Below are 22,757 nucleotides of genomic sequence, written 5' to 3'. Positions count from 1 at the left end.
GAGCTATATAAACACCGCACATCCGGTGGTTTCCTATCTTTTATGGTCGCGACTCCATTTCCAATTTCAAAAGGTTCCATGGTCCAGCTCAAAATTTGATGAGCTGATTACTAATTAAAGGTCGGCACATTTGTCCAGAATTACTCATGGCCAATTTTGGAAGCTGATTAGTGATTACGTTCAACATATTCGCGAACCCCAGAATAAAGGCAAACTACCCCCAGGTTTAGAACCACTATCTTTGAATATAGCACCCAAACGGCCTAAACCGACTCTATGAATAAACCGTTATCTTGTAATTGCGATTACAATTACAATTATTTTTGTAGATGAATGTTATTTTCATTTTTTTTTGATCGCGGGTTTTGCGTGGGTGTTATAGTCCTCATATTAAAGCCAATAAATATCATACTAAGTCGCGCGCAGCGCGAAAAAAACCTTCATGTAGCCTAAATCTGCCCAAAAATAATATTGTTTATGCCTATTTACAAAAAAAAAAAAAACTATGATCTTACTTCAAGTCTTCAAAATTCCGGACATTTTGGCATATTTTGGAAATTCCTCCCGGACGCAGATTTAACAGTGAAATTCCGGACATGTCCGGGAAATTCCGCACGTATGGCAACCCTACCCTATGGGAGCCCAAGACCCACGTTTCTGGGGGCCTGACGAGGTGCTGTTTCGTTCCTGCCAACGGGTATACGCTCGAAGATGTTCAATTATTATTGAGTGGTCCTACCTTTTCAAACACACCTCACTCAGCTCTACCGGCAAATCTAATTACGGAAGCAGAGAGAAGATAAAAATTGATAACAATATATATGCAATTCCCGGTCATACTGACCGATTTAATTATGAATTCTAGAAATTTTGCGCGCTTAGGCGACAAAAGCTGTTTCACTAAACAAATTCCCAATGAATATGATAAATAGCGATAAACAGCGAATCGCAGTAGGGGGGTCTGGGGAAGTTCGGTCTATAACCCTGTGGGGGGCCCAAGACCAAAGTTTTGGGGGGTGCCTGACGAAGTGCTGTTACGGCCCTGGGTACAAGTCATTGTTATTTGCGGATCAGTGATCGACATGGATCCGATGCAAAAACTTTGCAGTTCCTAGCTTCCTCATCTCTTCTATGTTTGAAACACCAAATATTTTTGAGTAGCGACTTATGTTATTAAAATTACCTTAAAAATTTTTCACGTTTCCTCTTCGACAAATCCGCGATACAATGTAATCGGTTTCTGTGCTTTTATTCATACAATGCATAGTTCTTCACATCAAAACTCTGCTTAAAACACGCCAAATCACATATCTTTTCCGCAGCTCACCACGAAGGCAAACTTGGCAGTATTGAAAAAAATACAATAATTTAAGGATAGGGAGAAGCCCCATTATAATTCGTCTCGCCCAATCTGCTCGTATTCGATGTCCTCCGGAAGGTCATCAGGTTCCATCTCCTCAATATATTCCTCCTCCTCTACCACTTCTACCACCTCTTCCACGTAGCCTCGTTCTTTCTCGAGGGTTTTCTTCATCTTATTTGCCACGATGGTCATGCCGATTCTGTCCCACTCCCGGGCGTGTTTTATGTCTTCCGGCTTCTCTTCCAGATCGGAGTATTGCGGCATCCAATACTTTACATAGTTTTCCAGCGCGCTGTGCATGTCCGCGTCGGTTATGCCCTTGGTTTTCACGCGATCGGCTCCGCCGCTGAGACGGTGGAACGTCTAAATGCGGGATTATTAGATTATGACATTTATTTGGCCGTTATTTAGCGGATTGGACACCCCGATAGTACGATATTTATAGTTTGAATACGACAAACGAGTCTGTTGCATTACCAAATCTTGTGGGTGAATGAATCTCTATTGCGACACGTTACGCTTTTATAAGTCTGGATAAAATCCAGTACCTGATTGATTCGATTCTTAATCTTATACTAGGTTTCGACTATTCGACTATCAATATCACTCATTATGACGCCATAACAATATGAAGGATTTGGTAAGTTGAAATATGTAGCTGTCATGCGATTACATAAGGTATTGCCCGTTACACGCCATATTAACGACAATTTCGTATTTTTCGACCATAAAATTATATTGCGCTAAGATACAATGCTGCGGGTTTGATCAATATTTCATAGAATGGTCGACTGTACTATAGTACAACCACAACACTCAAAACCTGTATCTGTATCTGTATACAGGTTTTGAGTGTTGTGGTTCAATTAACCAATCGAGATTTCAAGGCTTCCACGGTCGGAAGAAAGTATCGAAACCATAATTTTATTCCTCAAAATAACGTTTCTCATCTCGACTCGAATCATGACAATTAATACTCGATTCAGACACCACTGTCCCAAACCAATAGTCGCGATATGAAGTCCTAAAGTTATGTCCAACCGTCAAGGGTGCAGTCTTTCATAGACGAAAATAGTGGTGTCAGTTAGTTGAACCTATGTCCCGACGGTATTGCGGTCAGGGTTGCCATTTTACAGTCTTTGCGGTAAAATAGAAATGATAATATTTTGGGATTGAAGAAAGTAACGTTTTGCGGATACCCGCCACCATTTCCGCGTTAAATCTCGCCGTGCAAATAAACTCCGGAGCTATCGAAACCGAGGATTCGCAAAACGTATTTAGTACTCTACGCGCGGTGGGCTGAGATCTGAGGTCAGCCGAGGGATTACCGAATGCCTGTATTTTGTTCGTTACTGCTGATAACGAACACAAATGAACAATTTCTAATTTGATCATTCTGTATTCTTTCAGAACGAAACCGTACCGTTCGTTCCCAATAAGATATTTCAGTTCGTGACCTCTTCCGAAGTGAGATGTGCAATTGCAATCAAAGAGATAATCCGCAGTCATGAGGTCGAAAGTTATGATGCGTGTTCGGAGAAGATGGCACGCAATACCAATTACGGTACGAAAAATGTTCGGCAATTTCCAGAACACCAAATTTTTATTCCTACAAAGCCGATCGAATTGGTGAAGTGAATATGACGAAATGGTAATATATGTAGAGGATTGTTGGAGTGTATAGTCGGACATATATTTTCATTACATTAAGCCCATTTATAGGAGGGATTGATAGAATAGTCGGCGACATATAGGTATGGGCAGCGAGGAAGGATAACCTCAATAATAATGAAATCGCTTCTAACTTCCCACCTCCCAAATAAAAACATCTAAGTGCACTGCACAAGGGCACACGGAAGCCTAATTAGCCTATACTTGTGTGGCAGTGATAATTCAGCCAATGTTGTAAAATTGCCCGCTGCTCGGCAATATGTAACTTAACCGGCATAACTCTAATACAGTGTTCATATCTATTATCTATATAATTTCACCAGATACAACTTACCAATATTCCGAAATTTCTTGAACCTCCAAGTTTGGTGTAATACTTCAGCCACTCATCGATTGGGATTACGGTAAGCCGTTTTACGGCGGTTCTCAGCAAGCCCCAAACTTGCTCAAACGGCATGATAGAGTATTCGTAATAGTATTCGTTGGACGGCTCATACGGTTCGATCTAAACAGGAAATAAATGTATTTAACTTCGTCGAGGTATAGTAAAGTAAAGCTCTGAAGAGCTTCTTGAAAATACAGAACTTCAATACACAATTGCATGCTACATTCATATTGTAATGAACCCAACTATTTTCGGCTGACACTCGTCAGGGGTAATCGTAAGCAACTAGTGGAGATTCGGAAAGAACATCGTATAACAACAATCGTATCTCGAAATATGACGTCACCAGCATGAAACGAGATCTCAAATAAGAGAGCGTTCAATGTACTATTTTAAGATGGTACACGAACTGATTTTGTTGACAAAGCTTGCGCTGATGTATTTTCATTAAGGTCGACTCCAAGACACACAGATGAAAGTGTGAGCGGCCCCTCCCGATGACGAGAAATCTGTCGTATCGATAATTTTTCGCACAGGCGGGATTATTCTACAGATGTTTGCCAATGGCAGAATTCATGGTCTTTGAACGCTCAGCGTAAAGCTTAAGCGGATGACTCAAGGGTGAGCTTTTCATCGAGCGTGATGCACGTGTTCTGATAAATCTAGAGACATGCTGGTTTATGTGTTCCTGCAAACGCTTCGATGTTCTTCCTACGTAACCACAATCACAGTGGCACTTAAATTCGTATAACACATTACCTTGTTGAAGAGCAGGAAGCACGTCTTTACGTGAGCAGTTGCGTTGTCGCAAAAATCAGGTTAGTTTTCTCTGTGTCGTAACACTTACTGACCGCGGCAATCAATTGTTTTTCAAAGTGGGTGTAAATGGGACCAATAGTAAAGTAAAGTTGTGGGATTCATCATATATATCAGTGGTTCCCAACCTTTTTCGACCCATCGCCCCCTTTTCAAGGTCAACACCAATCATCGCCCCCCAAAATTTTGTGCACCGATAATTGGGCATACAGACTGTATTCGAAAAAAAAAAAAAAAAAAAGGTCATCTTTCTCCGCTCAGAGCTGCAAATAACGTTTTTTTCTCTCAGCCGTTTTGACGCGTCATCGCCCCCCCTATCGCCCCCTTCGCTATTTTCGCCCCCCGTCGCCCCCTTTGTCCATTTTCGCCCCCCTATCGCCCCCTTCGTCATTTTCGCCCCCCTAGATCGCCAAATCGCCCCCTGGGGGGGCGATATCGCCCACGTTGGGAACCACTGATATATATCAAGAGTGTGCAACGTTTTTGCAAAGCTTGCCAGGTATAAATAACACCGTGTAATCGCGGGCTGCCCATCGGCATTCTAGCAGCTGCACAAGTCCACTCTGTTTTGGAATTGGTAAGCATTATGCCGCGACTTATCTATACAATTCCGTGTCGGACTAAACATAAGATCCGTGGAAAACTGATGACATCGGATTTGTTTTGTCAATCTATTCATGTTCAAAGTCAAAAGCATATTATAGAGATTTCAGAGTTACTTTGTCCCGTTTCCCTCAGCCGTCTTGAGCCTAGCTCAAATGTACCAGACCCTAATGAAGCAGATATACATTTTGCGGGCCGCATACCAGTCAAAATTGAACTTCTTCGCGGAGAGCACAAATTATTTCTGCGAGCCGCGTTTGACCCGCGAGATTCAGGTTGCACACCCCTGATATACATACAGTCATATACTCATATATTTTCCTTTCAGTCGTGCCTTACCACATGTATCTCTATTCAAACTCACTTTTGCACGCATGAAACTCGCAGTAATTAAGCTAACAATTGTTTGCAGCCGTAATCCTCATTTTCATATCGTGCTTCTATAATACTGATGCTGATTCAAAATAGGATATTACTAGTTTCTACTCATTCATCGTTTGCATAATGACACCGCGGGTTATCTGATTCAAGGCTCTCTGTAAGTAACAGTCCCTGAAGACATCGATTTCAAGGAAGTCTTGTTCAATTGGTACATTACATCACCATTCATGTCACCTCCCTTCTGTCAAGTTGCAGTCAATGTATTAAGGCGTCACCGTGGAAAAGGAGGTGGTATGCGGATTATTGGACACATGGAGCTCCTTAATTGTTTTAGGATGTAAATGTGATTACTTTACCCAGGGCCGTAACAGCACTTCGTCAGGACCCCCCAAAAAACGTAGGTCTTTCCCCCCCCATAGAGTGATAAACCGAACTTCTGGGGGGGGGGGCTTCGCCCCCCAGACCCCCCTCAGCCTGTATGCAGTTTACCGCTGCTAACCATCTATATAGGGTGTCAGTTTAGTGACTACGATATCTCGTCTGACCGCGCGGAGCGCGAAAAAAATGTATAATTCATGATTGAATCGGTCAATATCGTCAGGAATTTCATATATATTGCTATCAATTTTTATCCTCTCTCTGCTCACATAATCAGATTTCCTGGTAGAGTGGAGTGAGGTGTGTTTCAAAAGGTAGGACCACTCAATAATAATAACTAAACATCTCCGGGCGTATGCCTGTTGGCAGGAACGAAACAGCACTTCGTCAGGCCCCAAAATAAAGTACTTGGGTCGTGGGCTCCCATCGGGTGATTAATCGACTCCCCTCTCATCACGTTGTTCGCTTTTACCGCGAAATCAGTTGCACTCTTTAGTGAGCACGCGCCAAGCGCGAAAATTTTCGATGATTCATAATAAAATCGGTCACTAAGATCGGGAATTGCATATATATTGCAATCAATTTCTGCTCGCGTAATCAGATTTACCGGTAGAGCTGACTGAGGTGTCTTGGAAACTGTAGGGCCCGTAAATAACAATTAAACATCTTTGGGCGGGCGGACCCGTTGGTATGACTTAGTTACATGATGTTATTTCGTGACCTCAGCAATATCAAAAAATGTAGAATCGCATAAACGTACTAAACTAAAAGACGCACACGATTCCAAATTGGTATTTCGTCGCCGGCATATAATTTTTCCGTGCGGGGTGATATTTGTCTTGTGAGGTTCAGATCGCAAAGACAGGAACATTCGTCGCCAGTCATTTAGGCGCCTATGGACAATTAAACCTATATGTATCAGCATAAGCGCAGTCCTTTTCGGCCAAGGTTTTCTCGCTGCCGATCGTTCTGGCACACCGCTTGGAGTCGCATGTTACATGGCCTAAAACTTTATATCTTGGTGCGTCGTGGCGCGGTAATGGCCAACGCCGATATGCCTATTTCTATAAATCTTGCGTATATATGTTCTTGGATGAAGAGTATGCAATAATGAAGATATTTGGCAACTTGAAATCGCGCGAAGCGCAAAATTTTTTTGAAAAAGCTGCATAAATTTTCAAAAAATACTCTATAATTTATGCTAATTCACGAAATAATTTTGGGCCCCCTTCGAGCTCACCCCCCCAATTGGGGGGTTTGGGGTGCGGCAGTTACGGTGCTGACTTTACCTCGTCACTAATTGCTAGCAATTCCCGCCTTGTCAAGCTCTCTGCTTCCTCCAAGGACATGAAGCCATCTCCATCCTTATCAAGCAATTGAAATCCCTGCAATAAATATCAGAAAAAAACAAATTGAACCAGTCCGTTCCGTTAACTGTTGAATGAGGTCAATTATCGTGCGTTGGGGCGGCAGATCGGATTCATGTTACTGATAGCCAATATTTGATCACAAAAGTACTGGGCGAGGGAGAATAGTGATGATGCATAACTTCTTAGTTAGAGTATCATTCTGACTTGGTGTACCCTCTAACATAAGGGGTCAGTAGCGAGGTATACTCAGACGTTTTCGGAGTACTCAAGTATGTATTGACTACTTGTACTACTTGCTTATGTGGATATGGATAGGGAATACTTCAACTTTTATTTTTGATTGTCACATTAGTGCTTGCATCAAGTGTTGCTACACGGTGTATAGATTCTTGCCTATCGTACGTATAGGGTTGCGTATACCAAGGGAAGAGTTTGAAACACACGTTTGAAACAGGTCTTCAGCCAGCTCAATTTGAAACATCCGAACATTAAAAAAAAAAATTAAAAGGCAACGATAATCGTGGGCTACTGTACGTGGACACTGGTGGATAATCCGAAGATTATCAACGAAAAACTCCAATACCTCCGCTTCTACTAGTTGGAATTGAGTCAAATTTGTTTTGCATTGTCTCTGACGACAGCTCAACAATTTCATGGGGTTGTCAGAAAAATTTGAATTTTTTTTTTAATTTTCCTGTTTAAATTAAAAATTTTAATTGGATCTGCGGAGCCCTATACTTTATAGAATTGAACCAAATTTGGTGTGCAGTGTTTTTTAGAGTAACCTGACAATTTGATAACTGAACGACTGGAATCCAGAAAAATAAGTTATTTTTGAACAGCCCTAGTGGACAGTCCTGACATGTGATAAGAACAAGCTGGGCTTATAACTCATTACGAAATCATGCATATAGGTACACTTTGAAAAGCGGAAATATGCCTTTCATTCGACCACAAAGAATATTTTGCCTGTTGAACTTGATCAGAAATAATCTCGTCTGTGTTCACCATAAATACGACTTGACACATTGTGATTACGCCACGGGATGATCGCTATACTTCAAACAGATGTCGTGTTTATGAACACTCGTAGCCTTTTGCTCATGATGGGATGTTGTGGTGTGAAGGGAACATTGAAATGCTGATTCTCTTTGAAAAAAAAGAAAATCTTAGGCGAAAAAATCGACTCGCACTGATCGTCTCCAATCATTTAAAACAGTAGTCGATTCGAATTCACTCAGTCCCCGTCATGATACATTTTACCCCGCCGAAAGTCATAATCATGCTATACAGTACAATTATAATCCAGCTGTCGTGCGTTTGCATATAGCCCTAGTGCAGTGGTTCCCAACCGGTAAGGAATTCTCCACTGATGGGGAATTCAATGGTTTCTGGTGGGGAATAGACGCATTTTTTAAATATCATATACCATACAGGACAGTCTACATATTTACGGAGATACATGCGTGATTACCGTTACCAGTGAATGAGTGAACTGCTCTGGAATGTATGTATCGAAAATTATATTGCGTGTTGTTCAGCAAAACTCGATTGTAACTCTGGATAACCAATTATGTCGTCACAAACGCACCCAGCACAATCAGTATGACGTAAATAACGCTTTCGCTAAATGTTGAGAGTTACCGGAATCGGTACACAATGCGTCTTATGTTGCAGTTATAGGCGATTGTCTAGCGTACTGGTGTGATTGTGGGTCTTGAGTACATAAACAAGCAAATAGTTTTGGGTATAGTGGGGAATGAAGACTCGGAATAAATCTGAAGTGGGGAATGACGACAAAAAGGCTGGGAACCACTGGCCTAGTGCGTAGCATCTACTACGCCGGTGGTCGGGAACCTATGGCTCGCGAGCCATATATGGCTCTTTTGGGTATAAGATATTGCTCTTTGCCAAATAAATATTTTTGTACTGAATTGATCTATGTTGCAGCGACTTGTTAGTAAACTTTCATCACGACCAGAATAATTATCCCCGTGGCAGTATAAACATGTCTTTGAGAGGTAAGGCAATGCCGTCTTCAAGTTTAGGGGCTAGAACTATTTTCAAAATCCTCAAATTTAAGTCACTGTCGCGCCGGCGACCAATATCACTCGCGAATTCGAAGTAGCCTGCCGACTCGAAATCTTGGATCGCGCGATTCGTTGATTGATCAAAGAGAACAGCAGACAGGGCGACGCCGATATGGCAACGCAGTTTTCAAATACACATTTTCTTCCTTATCTACGGTGCGAAATGAACTACCGTGGACGTGAAATTCACAGATACAAACTCGAATAACAAACAACGCCATAGCTATCCCCGTTCTTCATCGGCAAGTAGCTCTACCTGCGATAAAATAGACGTGTATAGCGCAACGTTCTATGTTACCGCCGAATACTTTGAGAATTGAGAAGTCGATCAGTATTTAGATTCTCGGAATCAGTGCGACAGTTACATTGGAATAATATCAGTTATAATAATTTCTAAGCTACTTACGGTGAATTGCGTTATCAATGGTGAGGCTCGACCCGTCTGTGCCTTACCTCTCGTTTCACGCTTTATTTTCGAACAATAAAATGCAAATTGTGTGAATTTGGGAGAAAACGTTCAAAATCTAGTCATTCATGACCATCAATAGAAAATACCAATATTAATTGAAGGTTTCAAATTTTTCGTTAACAGCTAAGAGTGGGTAGGCCTACATAGATTGCTGTAGTGACCAATGACTATGTTTGGCTCCACCTACGCATGCGATCATGAGTTCTCGCATTTAAAAGGAGCATCACGGCGAATCCCATGTATAATGAGTTCGAATTAGTGCTACCATGACGTCAGAAATTTTCAATTGTGACGTAACAGCTGATTGACATCTATGGCTCTTTGGGAGGTAAAATGGAAAAAACATAAGGCCAATATGGCTCTTCGGACGAAAAAGGTTCCCGACCACTGTACTACGCAGTGTCCAAAATACTGATCATACACCACCTTTTTCATATCACCGCTCCTCATTATGTTTTCGGCATCTTCAGGCCCAGATTCATCTATCAACCGAGACCACGTCTCGAAGTCAATTTTCATTCCTTCAAGTTCGGCTTGTTTCGCGGCCTCAACGAATGGTTCTCTACAGAAATATATGACATATTAAGAGCAGGCAATATGGAGATATTATCGATATAATTTAATTGATAAGCAATGCTCGCTTGTTGCGATATACCGATGTAACGTAACGTCACAATCCTAAGCAGTAATTACATATGCGCAGGGCCGTAACTGCCGTACCCCCAATTGGGGGGGGGGGCGAGCTCGAAGGGGGCCCAAAATTATTTCGTGAATTAGCATTAATTATAGAGTATTTTCAGGTTGCCAAATATCGTAACTATTGGGTACTCTTCCCCGAAGAAAAAATACGCAACATTTATAGAAATGGGCATATCGGCGTTGCCCATTACCGCGCCACGACGCACCAAGACATAAAGTTTTAGGCCATGTAATATGCGACTCCAAGAAGTGTGCCAGAACGATCGGCGGCGAGAAAACCTTGGCCAAAAGGGACTGCCCTTATAATGACAGAAAACTTCGTTATATATAGGCATACAAAAGACACATAGGTTTAATTGACAGGCGCCGAATGTTCCTGTCTTGGCAATCTGAACCTCACAAGACAAATACCATCCCGCAGGGAAAAATTATATGGCAGCGAAGTAATACCAATTTGAAATCGTGTGAACTTTTAGTTTAGTACGTTTGGTCGATTCTATATTTTTTGATGTAACAGACAGGAGGTCACGAAATAACATCATGTAACGAAGTCATACCAACGGGTCCGCCCACCCGAATATGTTAAATTATTATTTACGGACTCTACAGTTTCGAAGTCACCTCACTCAGCTATCCAGGTAAATATAAGTAGATAGGACAATAAATTCATAACAATATATATGCAATTACCGAACTTATTGACCGATTTATCATGACTTATCAAAAATTTGCGCACCTGGCTCGCTGGCTCACGAAACGGTACCACTATAATTTCGTTGTAAAAGCGAACAACGTGATGGGGGACGGTTTATCACCTTATGGAAGCCCATGACTCAAGTTATTTTTTGGGGGGTGGGGGCGTGACGAAGTGCTGTTTCGTTCTTGGCAACAGGTATACACCCGGAGATGTTTAATTACTATTGAGGGTTCCTACCTTTTCAAACACACCTCACTCAGCTCTACCGGTAAATCCGATTATGTGAGCAGAGAGAGGATAAAAACTAGCAGCAATATATATGCAATTCTCGATCATATTGACCGATTCAGTCATCGAATTATAAAATTTTCTCGCGCTTCGCGCGTTCAGGCGAGAAAAACTGACACGCAGAATGGACACCGGACAGCCAATGTAGAGGACAAGTAGCGGTAAACAGCGCACAGGCTGAGGGTGGTCTGGGGGGCGGTTATGTTTATGTGCCTATGGGGGGCCCAAGACGAAGGTTTGGGGGGGGGGCTGACGAAGTGCTGTTACGGCCCTGCATATATGCGATGGAAGTGTAACAGGAATTACAAACAAACAAACACGCGGAATCACCGGAATGTGTGATCAGTCAGTTCTTGACGATGTATCCAGCTCGTCTCACGTTTACATTATTTCGGACAGTTAACCAAACACGAAGTTCCAGAGCAATATATATCATACACGAATTTATTTAAACCCAACTTCGAATACAAAAGTATACGGTGGAGGGAATTTACTCGGACAATATAAATCATTTATAACGACAAAAAAGGGTATTATTTGTTCAGATAACTAATTATATTATACTTACTTATAACCCAACTCGAGATCGTTCCTTCCCATGACCATGGAGCCTTTTCCTTTCCACACGAGTTGAACATCGAATTCACTCAACGATTTACTGTTTCTGTAATCTTACCGCAAAGTACTCCAATCAGTATGTGATAGTAACTCATTAACCATTCTCAGGACAAGTTGAGCGTTTAATCACGATTGCAATACAGGGCCCATATGAATATTATTATGGCCTAAAAATTACACGGAAAATGCAACTTCAAGCTGCCACAATCGACGCGGGGTGTCGTGAGTGATTGTATGTTGCACTTGTACACACTGAGAGAGAGAGAGAGAGATATGATATTCTTTCTCGCCTGCACCATCGAGATGCTTTGGCGACGGAGTTGCGATACGGCCCCATGAGGTCATCTAGTCTGCGCCCCCGTTTTTTTTTCTCCTCCATGCTATCCGTGATTGCTGAGCGCCTAGCAGGATAGCTGCGGATACCATTTTTCGAGTCTTTGGTATGACCCGGCCGGGGATCGAACCCACGACCTACCGCTCGAGAAGCCGGACGCATAACCATTACAGTATCTCGCTGTACAGCGAATTAACACACAGTTGAGACGAAATTAGTAGTAATGATAAAATTGTGAACAAGCGACCGAGAAAAACCTAGAAAAACGAGCCGGGTAGCGTAAATTGTGTGTGTATGCATGGAGTCGGCATTAAAATGCGACTAAGCCGTATAATAAAACGCTATTCCAAGTAAACCCAAGCAAATAACAGCCCCAGAATATATGGTTCAAGTAGTCACCAGTACTTTCACTGCAATCTGCAAAATCCAGGGAGTCTCGACCGTCGAATCTCGAAAACAGAAGCGAGACAGCCATATTGTGAGTACCGGAAGAGTTGACTTGATGGTAGTATTCTGAACACAGGAAGCATATGGTGGTTATAATGAGAGTTCATGTAAGAGCGACACGCATATGCGGAGTCTTCGACGAAAATCTCAATACGTGGAAAAGTTTAATCCCGTGATTCCGAGCACGACATTTGTCGCATTGATTTTACTTTATTGTATCGCATAATCGTGTGGTCTTTTAAACCGACGGAAGTAATAATAAATTGATTCAAAATGTGAGTATGTGCTTGCATGCAACCTGAGACTTAAATCCATCAACTTTGTTACTCTGTTACCAATCACTACGACTAATATAGATTTGATCATGTCTCACGCAGTCCCGCGTGTGTCGTCGTGGCAAGGCAGAGAATATAGAGCACATTTTGATGAATTGCTGCGGTAATTGTTTCGCCGAAATCGAGTTGGACAACAGTTTGAATCCCACAAACATTCGATTGATATTGTGACTTTATCAGTGGCTAACTCATTAGTTTTTTCGTACTTCTGATATGTTGTACATGTACGCGAAACAAGATCGGGTATTCCGAAAATGCATCACCAAGGTCGGCATAGAAAATATGGGCAGTACAAGCTTGAATGTACTGCACCGCACAGTGTACACACACACACACACACACACACACACACACACTTAACGTGTGCCACAAAGTATGCACTGGTCGGGTATGCATCCATATTCTCAACGGCCTAAACGTCTGAACGCCTATATGCCCCACTGAAAATGATTTGGCGCAGGAAATTACCTTTTGGCAAGAAGATACAGTCTCCCGGATGTAGAGTGATGTTCGACCATTCGACGTTTTTGATGTTGGGGAATCTCTTCAGGTTCACTTGCTTTGCATTGATATCTGAAAAGCTGCGCTCTAGGTATTAACACTGCCACGATTGCTCACGATTGAAGCTGAACTATTACCCTCCTTGCTCATATTCCGGCTCTGGATGCTTATAAATCTGTTTTTCATATTTCTTCTCGATCAGCGTCCAATATTTAGTGCCGTTCAGTAGACAATTCATTTGGTGGTAGGCATCCTGCCGATCAGAATTAGTAATTTGTTAAGTGTATTCGTAGGCTTGCTATTTTGGAATGGTAACACGTCTAAAATGTCACTGTTGTGTATTTCAACCATCTTGTTTGTCGTGTTATAAGTCAGCCGATCAGCAATCATATACAAACGCACGGGCTTAGTGTAAAATGACCATATAGCCGTTGTCGCAACAGCATGAAAACTAATATAGCAACAGCAATAACAATATGAAGATTCCATTTGTAAAATTGGAATACGGAGTGATAATAATTATGTTATAAAAGCATCTGAGGAGAATTTCCTATACTGACTGCCATTTAACCATGATTGGAATTGCGAAATACGAATTGATCATCGCGCACGTTCAACTATTTCGTGTTTGAAGTACAGGATTTGAAAGAGTGTGAATGGCCCAGTTAGTCCGCAAGCTGGTGTCTCGTAGTGTATAGATCATGTGCAATAACTTCTTGGCGTTTGCAATAGTTTTAGAACCAATCGAGCATTGATTTCGAGGATGGGACAAACATCCAACAAAAAATTAAAGGTATCGGTTTACGTAACCTCCACCGCATTGTGGGGTGGTGTTTTGACGTATTAGCATATCCGCTCGATAATAAACCGTAGGCCTACCTATATAATGTCGTGATTAGGGCCATTTTTATATGAACCTAAAAATTCAATAATATGACTTTGTTTTTGGAAAAGATTACTTCATATGACTTTATGTGGAAATCGTGTATTTTTGCATGCGAACTAGGTCACTCACGGAACTAAATAGTAAAACATACGCAAAATAACAGTAATACACATCCATTTTTATTTTAAACCACTGTTGTAGTACAGTTTCGCGTAGTATGGAATGTTAGAGTCATTGAAGTTACGATTTGGACTTAAAAATGACTTTAGTAAGGAAAATGAGCACTCCGCAGACGCTGATGTGGGTTGACACTTCTGCAGTTTTGCATAAAGCGCTGGTGCAATGCCTTGTCTTTGTAGCTCCATAATTTGCTTCACATCGCTTTTGTCCAATCGCTTCTTAATGTAATTTTTGAGCACAAACGGACCTTTTCCGAAATCAAGGGCATTTAGATTAGCATGGGCCTCTTTGATTCCATTTTGAGTATTAAGTTTGAAATATTGTTGTAGTGGAGGCATATTTCTGTTAACTGACTAGTCAACTTTGGATCGTTGACTTAATTTTAAACACTCTTTACAATAACTCCTTCACCTTCCCATGCATTGAGTATTGCTTTCACTTGTGGAAGTCTATCGGCAAAACATTGAGCAACATTCATGCAGCTACCCCAACGAGTAACTATGAGCTGCGGTGGTATGCCACATAAATCGAAATCGGCAGCTCTGCTTCTGTTCTTGGAGATACTTGCTTTAACTTTTGCAATCAGATTGTTTACTTTGGGGTAGGAGGTTTTTATTTTCACCGATTAAATTGGTACTTGTTATTGTATAGTATACAACGATATGACTTCATAACTCAAAAATATGACTATATAACTTTGAAAGCTGATTTATGACCTAACCAGGAAAATATGACTATACTTTATAGCTTTTTTAATACACCTCACAGGAAAGAGGTTTTTGCGTTAAAATTGATTTCACGACTTACTGATGCATATTAACAAATATGATTTGAATGACTTTAAACTGCCCTAGTCGTGATCATGATGTTCCATTTTCAAAATCCATGTTTCAGTCAGGGATATATAGAACTCCGGGATGGCTGACTTCATTTTAGCCTTTACCTAAGTAGGTCCAGAAAGTTACCTGCAATCTGCCTCGAAATATCCACTTTTATGCAAGCTAGCGATACAGCTGTTTCTAGAATAATGATCCTCAACCTTTTGCAGAATAGTTGGTGAGTAAGCTAGACATTCTTCCCAGATCACAACCTTACTGCTGTATGGCCAACCTAGTAAAGTATGACACTGCTGTGTAGCCAACCAAGTAAACCATGACAACTCTGAATTTCAGTAAATCAGGAATGTGTTTAATTTCTACACATATAATCTGCACCAGGCCATAAATAACAGAGTGAATAACGAATAATATCAGCGTCTTCTACCTATTTACAAGCCATTGTCGGAATCCTTGCAGCTGGGAGGGGGGGTTATAGGATTGATTAAATCAACCATTTCAATTCGCGTTAATCGACAATTACCATGGAGTATAGGGTTGCATTTAAAACAAACATGTTTAAAACCAGGCGGACCTTGTATAAAACATACTTTTTTTAAGCCATGACGTCAAGAATATTCAATAGTGACGCCATATTGGATTGAGATTGACAATTGAAAATATAGTGTAGATATAGCTCCTTTGACGAAATATCTGTGCTATTGCTGTTGAACCGACTATTTTGAGGGTTCCAGCCATCCTACATCGATATTAGTCGGCTATATCGGGTGGTAATAGTCTGTAGGCTCATACAACACGTATTTTGGAAAGTATTTACACAATTATGGCATAATTTTACAACATGAAAAGAATTTTTTTTACAGGGCCTCTGTTTAAAACACTGTTTAAAGCATGTTTTAAACATGGTATTTCAAACACCGTTTGTTATAAATGCACCCCTACCATGGAGCATTTACAATAACGAAAAGATAGGACGGCCTGTAAGGACTCGAAATTGTGATAGCAGCATTGTCATCTTCTATGTCACTCAATGAAAGTTGATCAAGAAATCAACACACCATTGATACTTCGCTTCAGGTTCAAATGCAGTCTCGGGGGGTAGAAGTTTGGTCCTTATCATTATCAATTTAAGAAGCATTCGGTAGACCCAGTTGTTGAATTCAGCTGATATTTTGTTCACCGAGAAATAGTTTCATGACCGCAATGAAGAAATTACCACCATGGCTTAACGGTACATCACGAATGGGCCTCCTGAAGCCTTTCATGCCATTTATCAGTTAAGAAATATTCAGTATCATTGTCTTGCAGATTTTCCGATAGAGCGATAGATGATTCCATGTCAAAAAACATCTCGGTGAGGAGGCAGGAGATCCAAATATTCAGATTGTGGCCATCTTTGCCAAGATTTCAATGGGATGTGCCCAGTATAATATATCAGGATATCCACTGTTGACATGATGCAAATGCTGGAACATTGCGTTTGTTTTTCTGGAATCTGCAACAAAAATGAACAAATGATGTATTTAGAGACACAAATTCACCTTAAGAATATATATAGAATATAGATGTAAGCAGAGTTGGTCAGTAGTGAAGAACTTCTACTTCATTGCAGTACTCAAGTAGATGTTGCCTATTTTCGAAGATACATCTTGTAATTTTGAAGCAGCCATCTCCAAACTTGAGTACCCTGCAGGCATTTCACTTTCTACAGCTACTTGAGGAAGTTTAAATACCAGTACGCCCGGGAATACGACTGTTACTTAAGTAGCAATGCAGACTACTTTAACCACATCAGGATTAATGTAAATAGCTCATTTAATAAGGTATCACTAGAATCAGCCAAACTTACTTTGGGCCGACTGAGGAGAGGTCCATGCGTCATTGCGACGATTTGACGAAACCTTGCAAATTGAAAGCAATCTTCAGAGTTTTTTCTTCCTCCGTCGTACAGGCCTATAGCCTATAGGCTATAAGTGTTTATATGGTAAAGACAGGCCGTATCTCAGGGTCGTATCGTGTCCTGACGATTGTGTTGGCTTATCCATTCAAGGGAGTGGGCATCTTCACGGCTTCAGTAAGAGCCAATGGTCAACAAATGTCATGGCCATATTCTGGGAGTCAGCCGTTGGCAGTTCACAACAGTGCACTTCTGTTGAAGTATAATTCCAGTACTGTAGCCTTAAGGTGCCGTTCATTAACAAACATATGCCTGCCTTGTTTTACCAGACACGTAACTGATGAATAATATCTGTAACAAGAGATTGGATTCAACAGTTGTTATGGACACTTACAACTGCAACGACCTTGACGTGTTGTTTTTGTATTAGATTCAAATGGTTGGTTATCCTTAATTGAAATGCCTGTTGAATCTTGCACACCGGTAGTGTACTCAGTGGCTCCAATTCTTATACTAGGAATAATCCAGCAATGATCTGGAATACCGGTAAGCCTGCAATACCAGCACAACCTGCATATTCACATATTAGCACAAGATCTTAACAGACGAAGTCCCTCCTAACGGTCGCCTTCATAGTTGACACGGCACAGTGTAAATGTACACTTGTACTATTACAATGTACAACCTTGGATGGTGACATACATTCGCATGACATACCGGTAAATGAAAAACATACCGCAAGGCGTAATCGAAATCCTAATGCTGATATCAATGTCAACGTTGGAAATTATTGTACATTTTGTTATCTTCTCACGATTATTAACGCAGCAAAACATGTTACATAAGATACTACAGAAGCAGAGATATTCCGAAGGCGAGTATACCGGTAAATTGCTGCTGAAGGAATAAGGCCAATACCGCAAAGCTTCAGACTACCTGAACATCTCACGACCTGGTTAACCTCTAGCTTTATTATAAAAAAACATAAACATGGATATTATATGCCTCTACCGCTCTCAAAGACTCAAAATTAAAGATAGATGAAGCGGCTGACCAGAACGTGCATCAAAACTGAATGCGCGAATCGGGACCTACTTAGGTAATACGGCGATGACGCAATTGACGCAGTCAGCCATCCCGGAGTTCTATATATCCCTGGTTTCAGTTAAGAAGTGGTTCTCATTTTGTAAATGATTTAATATAACGTGCCTGTCAAATCACTAGACATATATATCATGAAAAATGATGTCGCCGACCACTATTGACGGTCCATGCTTGGTCTATACCAGGCGTGCCACCTCAAAACGGGTGGCCGGCCACTTTTGGAATTTCGAAGAGACCGCGGGCCGCAAAAATGCAATATCGAGACCAGACAGGCCACCTGTTTAGCAAACGCGTTTTCAAATCTTCAGGTCGGTTCAACGCTGTGCTCTTTAACATGGGCGACGGGCATAGCTATGGTTACCACGGAAGAAGTAATCTTTCATTAAAGAAATACAAATACAACAAAACATATCACTATCACGATTTCAGAAGCCGTTTCAGTTATCAGTTTTCAGTGATGTTGGGCACATGAGAAGAGCTTATTTTGAACAAGAAAAATATTTTGAAACTAAAATCAATTCAGCATTTCAAAATGCTTTACTTGGGTTTTTCCGAAATCTGAAATCAGACCGCAGGCCGCGTGTTGGTGACCCCTGGCCTATACCTTTACGGCATGGTTTGAGTTCATGGATTGAGTACTAAAATCTAATTGAATATCAAGGTACTGTCGAGAACCATATGTGCTTCGCAGAATCAGAAATGACGTCATCGAGCACACGCCCGAAATTTTAAAGGGAGCGCGATCGCTCTTTGTCCCTCTGGCAGATCTTCGCCAAGTCGCAAGCGAACGGGAAGAAGCAATAATTCCCTGTTATGCCAGCAGCTTGTAAAGTAATAAAGTATGGCGTCGCACCTTATGTATGACGCTGGCGGAACCGCCTCCGCTCCACCAGATATTGACTTCGACTATATTGTCCGCCATTTCGCCGCAGGCACCAAGCGAGGGGATGACCTCCATGTCCGCGTACATGCTTTCAGGAAGATCCGATACGACATAGACTTTATTTCCTTCGGCGTGGTAAGTGTCCACGAAGTGTCGGATTGTATCGCGACCGAGATACTTCTCGCCAACCGGAGGTAAATGTCTCTGAATCGTAAAGCAGGTATACATATAATATCAAGATGGTTGCGTAGAATTTAGTAGTCTTCTGTGTCTTGATTGCTGTAGTAATCTCTTTATAATTGAGATTTTGCTAGTTCATATTTTCAATACGACCATTGAGTCATGGGAATGTCATATTATTATATGGACATTTTTCCGGTTGGTGGAGAGGTCAGGACACAGTGATCGGTTGGAAATTCCGTGAATCTTTGAATTTGAAACATCTAGCTTCCGCGCATTAGTCAATGAGTCTCTAGTGCAATGGTTACCAAAGTGGGCGCCAGTGCCCGCTGGGGCGCTATGGACTTCGGAGGGGGCACAAGATACACTCTTGGTGATTAGGAGGTTATGCACTATATAAATAAGTGCGGGAAATCCATTAATTAATATCTGTAATAGTGCACTAAGAAGAGATACATGAATATATGGTCACGTTGTTCGCTGTTATACAAGGCGTATTCAATTTAAAATCGTCCCCAACGTTCTCGATAGATGTGCATTGGCATGCAATATTGGGTTTTCTACCAATCAATCATAACGAACAGAATTCATAGCCAACGGGGCTTATTGTACATGTCCACACGTTTATAAACACCTGTAAAACGAGAACTCAATGCCCCACAATGAAGTACAATTAAATATGAAGCGATATCGACTTGTACGATTTTATTTCTTTTTGGTGTCGGTCCTGAAATTTCTACAGAGTTGTTTGACTTTAAAATAACGTGTAGAGTGCTGCCTATGAATTATATTAACCTAAAAGACCATGAACGTCAAATTAATTTGCGTGAGTAATAAACGAAACAACTATTGTCGATTTCAGGGGACATAGGGGCGTTTGGTACCTGAATTATTGACGAGGGGCGATGTGTGAAAAAATGATTGGCCAACACTTGTCTAGCTTGAGCTGTCTCATAAATATGTATGCAGTGTTTAAATCATTAAAATATATCCATATTTTTACAGTTAATGCCGACTATCGTCGTTATGCTGATCAGGACCGAAACACACCCATTCCATCGCAAACTAGAATCTAAACATAATATGAGTAATCAGATATTTCGTTATTCATATCTGATTACTTTGTTGAGTCCATCGCCGACGATTAAAGATAACAATCAAGAGCGTGGTAGCTTTCACACCTAATTTGAAGTATTGCAGTATTTGGTTGTTTGGAACATTTGTTGAATAAGGTATGAAAACCACCAAGGTGTTAATTATATTCATATCGAAACCGCAACAAAAATATCATTCTGAAGAATAGATCCGTTTGCCGACTGATCTGAATAGCTTTACCTTTTCGTATTTTCCTTCCAACCTGACTTCTTCCGCCCCGAAGTGTTCGCGCATATACTCATCGTTCCACAGTTTGAAAGCTTTGCTGCCCGCAACAGCGGCGCGGAAGATTACGGCTTTGTCGCGGTTGACGTAATTATTGAAAAATTGCTCTGGCGTGGGTGCGTCTTCAGGCTGGTAATGTAAGAAAGACCTGATTCAGTGGTTCCCAACGTGGGCGATATCCCCTCCAGTTGACGAATTTGAGAAACAAATCGGTTTTACGAGCACCTACCACCTCGTAAAAATGGTATTTTTTGGTAAATTCAGCGCAGAGTTCAGAGTCAGGTGAATAAATGACCCGATTATATGTCCTCTTTTTCCGGATCCGTAAATATGAGGTGGGTAGGGGGGGATCAGTTCCATTGCGGTCAATGTCCCTCAAATGCCAAGGACTACTTCACCTCGGAGACAAAAGCGCACAAGTACAGCACACGCGCGTCAACGAAGAACAACTACCATATGATCAGGACTGAATACAAGAAAACGTATTGCTCTATCAAGTATGCCGGACCCCAATTGTGGAACAGCATCTCGCCGGCTATCCGACAGTCGTCGAGCATGTCCGCATTCAAGTCGAAATACAAGCAATTTCTTCTAAATCAATACTAGCCAGTCTTCAGGATTACCGGACCACGACCTAACATCGACCTCGCCCTCCGCCACATGCCACCCCATTTTGTCGCTTGCGTCTTATATTCTCTGCATTACTTTCCATTCAGTGTGCATGCCTCTTATTTACTTCGCCTAGGCTAAGGTGGGTGTCTGATCTTAATGGCTACATCAAGTTGTTTCGACACCCTCCTATCTTTTCATTGTACCGCAGTCTTGTGATGTTTTGAAACGATGAAAATATTAATAAACCTGACTGACTGACTGATTTGTGTCGAAATTATAAGGGGGCGATGAGTCGAGAAAGGTTTGGAACCCCTGATTTAATTATTAGTATTGATCGCATGAAGAAATTAGGTGAATCTAGTCTGAATCAAATGAAACAGATCTACATTTGGATCTTTCGCAGAATAGATTTGACATACCTGAATCTTGTTAGTTACATTGAATTATGGTAGAGGGGTAGAGCAGTGTGTAACCCGATATCGTTATCCATGTGGGAAGTTGAATAATTATATTGCATCAGAGATATGTATTTCGTAAACGGTGACAGAGCCGCAGAACTGTGGTAGTCCTACTATTGAATAGTGCCGACATTGGCCTTGTGTGCTCCCATTTTGATATATCGGATTTCAGCACGAACCCCCCGTTACACATAATTCCCATCGATACATACATAAATCTATATATAGCTGAGATGCGTATTGGTCTCACGTATCATTGATATTACATAAACGTGGTAGAATTGAAATCACGATAACCATTCATCGCATGCGTAATCGACACGGTAAAGCTATATACAACAAATTTCTCACCAAGAATTCATCGATTACAACGCTGGCAGGTCTGTGATGTCCAAACGGCATCATATGTCCAACTGGATCGGAGTCCGAATTCACTGATGAAATTAGCACCAGCATCAGCAGGCATTTTCCTATATAGCAGATCACCATATCTTACTAAAGATAATCAGACCTGACCAGCGGAATTTGTGTACGGTAAGCGACACTTTGTGACTTACTAATACGTATATAGTATATACTCTTCATTCACATAATCGAACGCTATCTGCAGACTGCAATACCTCGACTGACTGCGGTTTCTGCACAATCTAGCAACCATTCTACAGCTATTACCGATTCACTTGCCCATTCACTGAGTATCTTCATTATAACTGCCACCATGCGTCGATGCCCGTCTGCTATTGTGTTGATCTACTGTTCGCACCACGTGTGATAAGTTGATCCGGATGTTATTATTTCCCGATAAGCGTCATGTGATATGCAGGCATCAAATCTGACATGGTGCAGTAGCATATGTAATACCCTTCAAGAGTAGAAGATTATTTACATCTACGGCT

General features: G+C 41.3%; 1 protein-coding gene across 2 annotated transcripts; it reads right to left on the bottom strand.

Moving 5' to 3' along the window:
* Positions 1–1,233: 1,233 nt before the first annotated feature.
* LOC145438929 (uncharacterized) lies at positions 1,234–22,410 on the bottom strand. Of its 2 annotated transcripts, none has more exons than XM_080316325.1 (11): positions 22,213–22,410; positions 20,747–20,920; positions 19,202–19,435; positions 13,583–13,698; positions 13,413–13,525; positions 12,568–12,675; positions 11,779–11,881; positions 9,953–10,088; positions 6,887–6,982; positions 3,369–3,539; positions 1,234–1,726 (listed from the first exon to the last, which is right to left on the bottom strand). In XM_080316325.1, exons 1-11 carry the CDS (start codon positions 22,348–22,350, stop codon positions 1,391–1,393), a joined length of 1,725 nt encoding a protein of 574 aa, XP_080172451.1. In that variant the 5' UTR covers positions 22,351–22,410; the 3' UTR covers positions 1,234–1,390. The 2 variants fall into 2 exon arrangements, with proteins under 2 accessions (XP_080172451.1, XP_080172450.1); XM_080316324.1 differs by having other exon boundaries at positions 12,562–12,675; positions 22,213–22,409.
* Positions 22,411–22,757: the final 347 nt, after the last annotated feature.

The sequence above is a fragment of the Botryllus schlosseri genome, chromosome 5 (genome assembly GCF_051294905.1).
Source record: "Botryllus schlosseri isolate E-star chromosome 5, Bs_hap1, whole genome shotgun sequence".
Lineage (NCBI taxonomy): Eukaryota > Metazoa > Chordata > Ascidiacea > Stolidobranchia > Styelidae > Botryllus > Botryllus schlosseri.
Note: the sequence above shows the minus strand (reverse complement) of the source record. Positions and strands in the feature narration are given on the sequence as shown.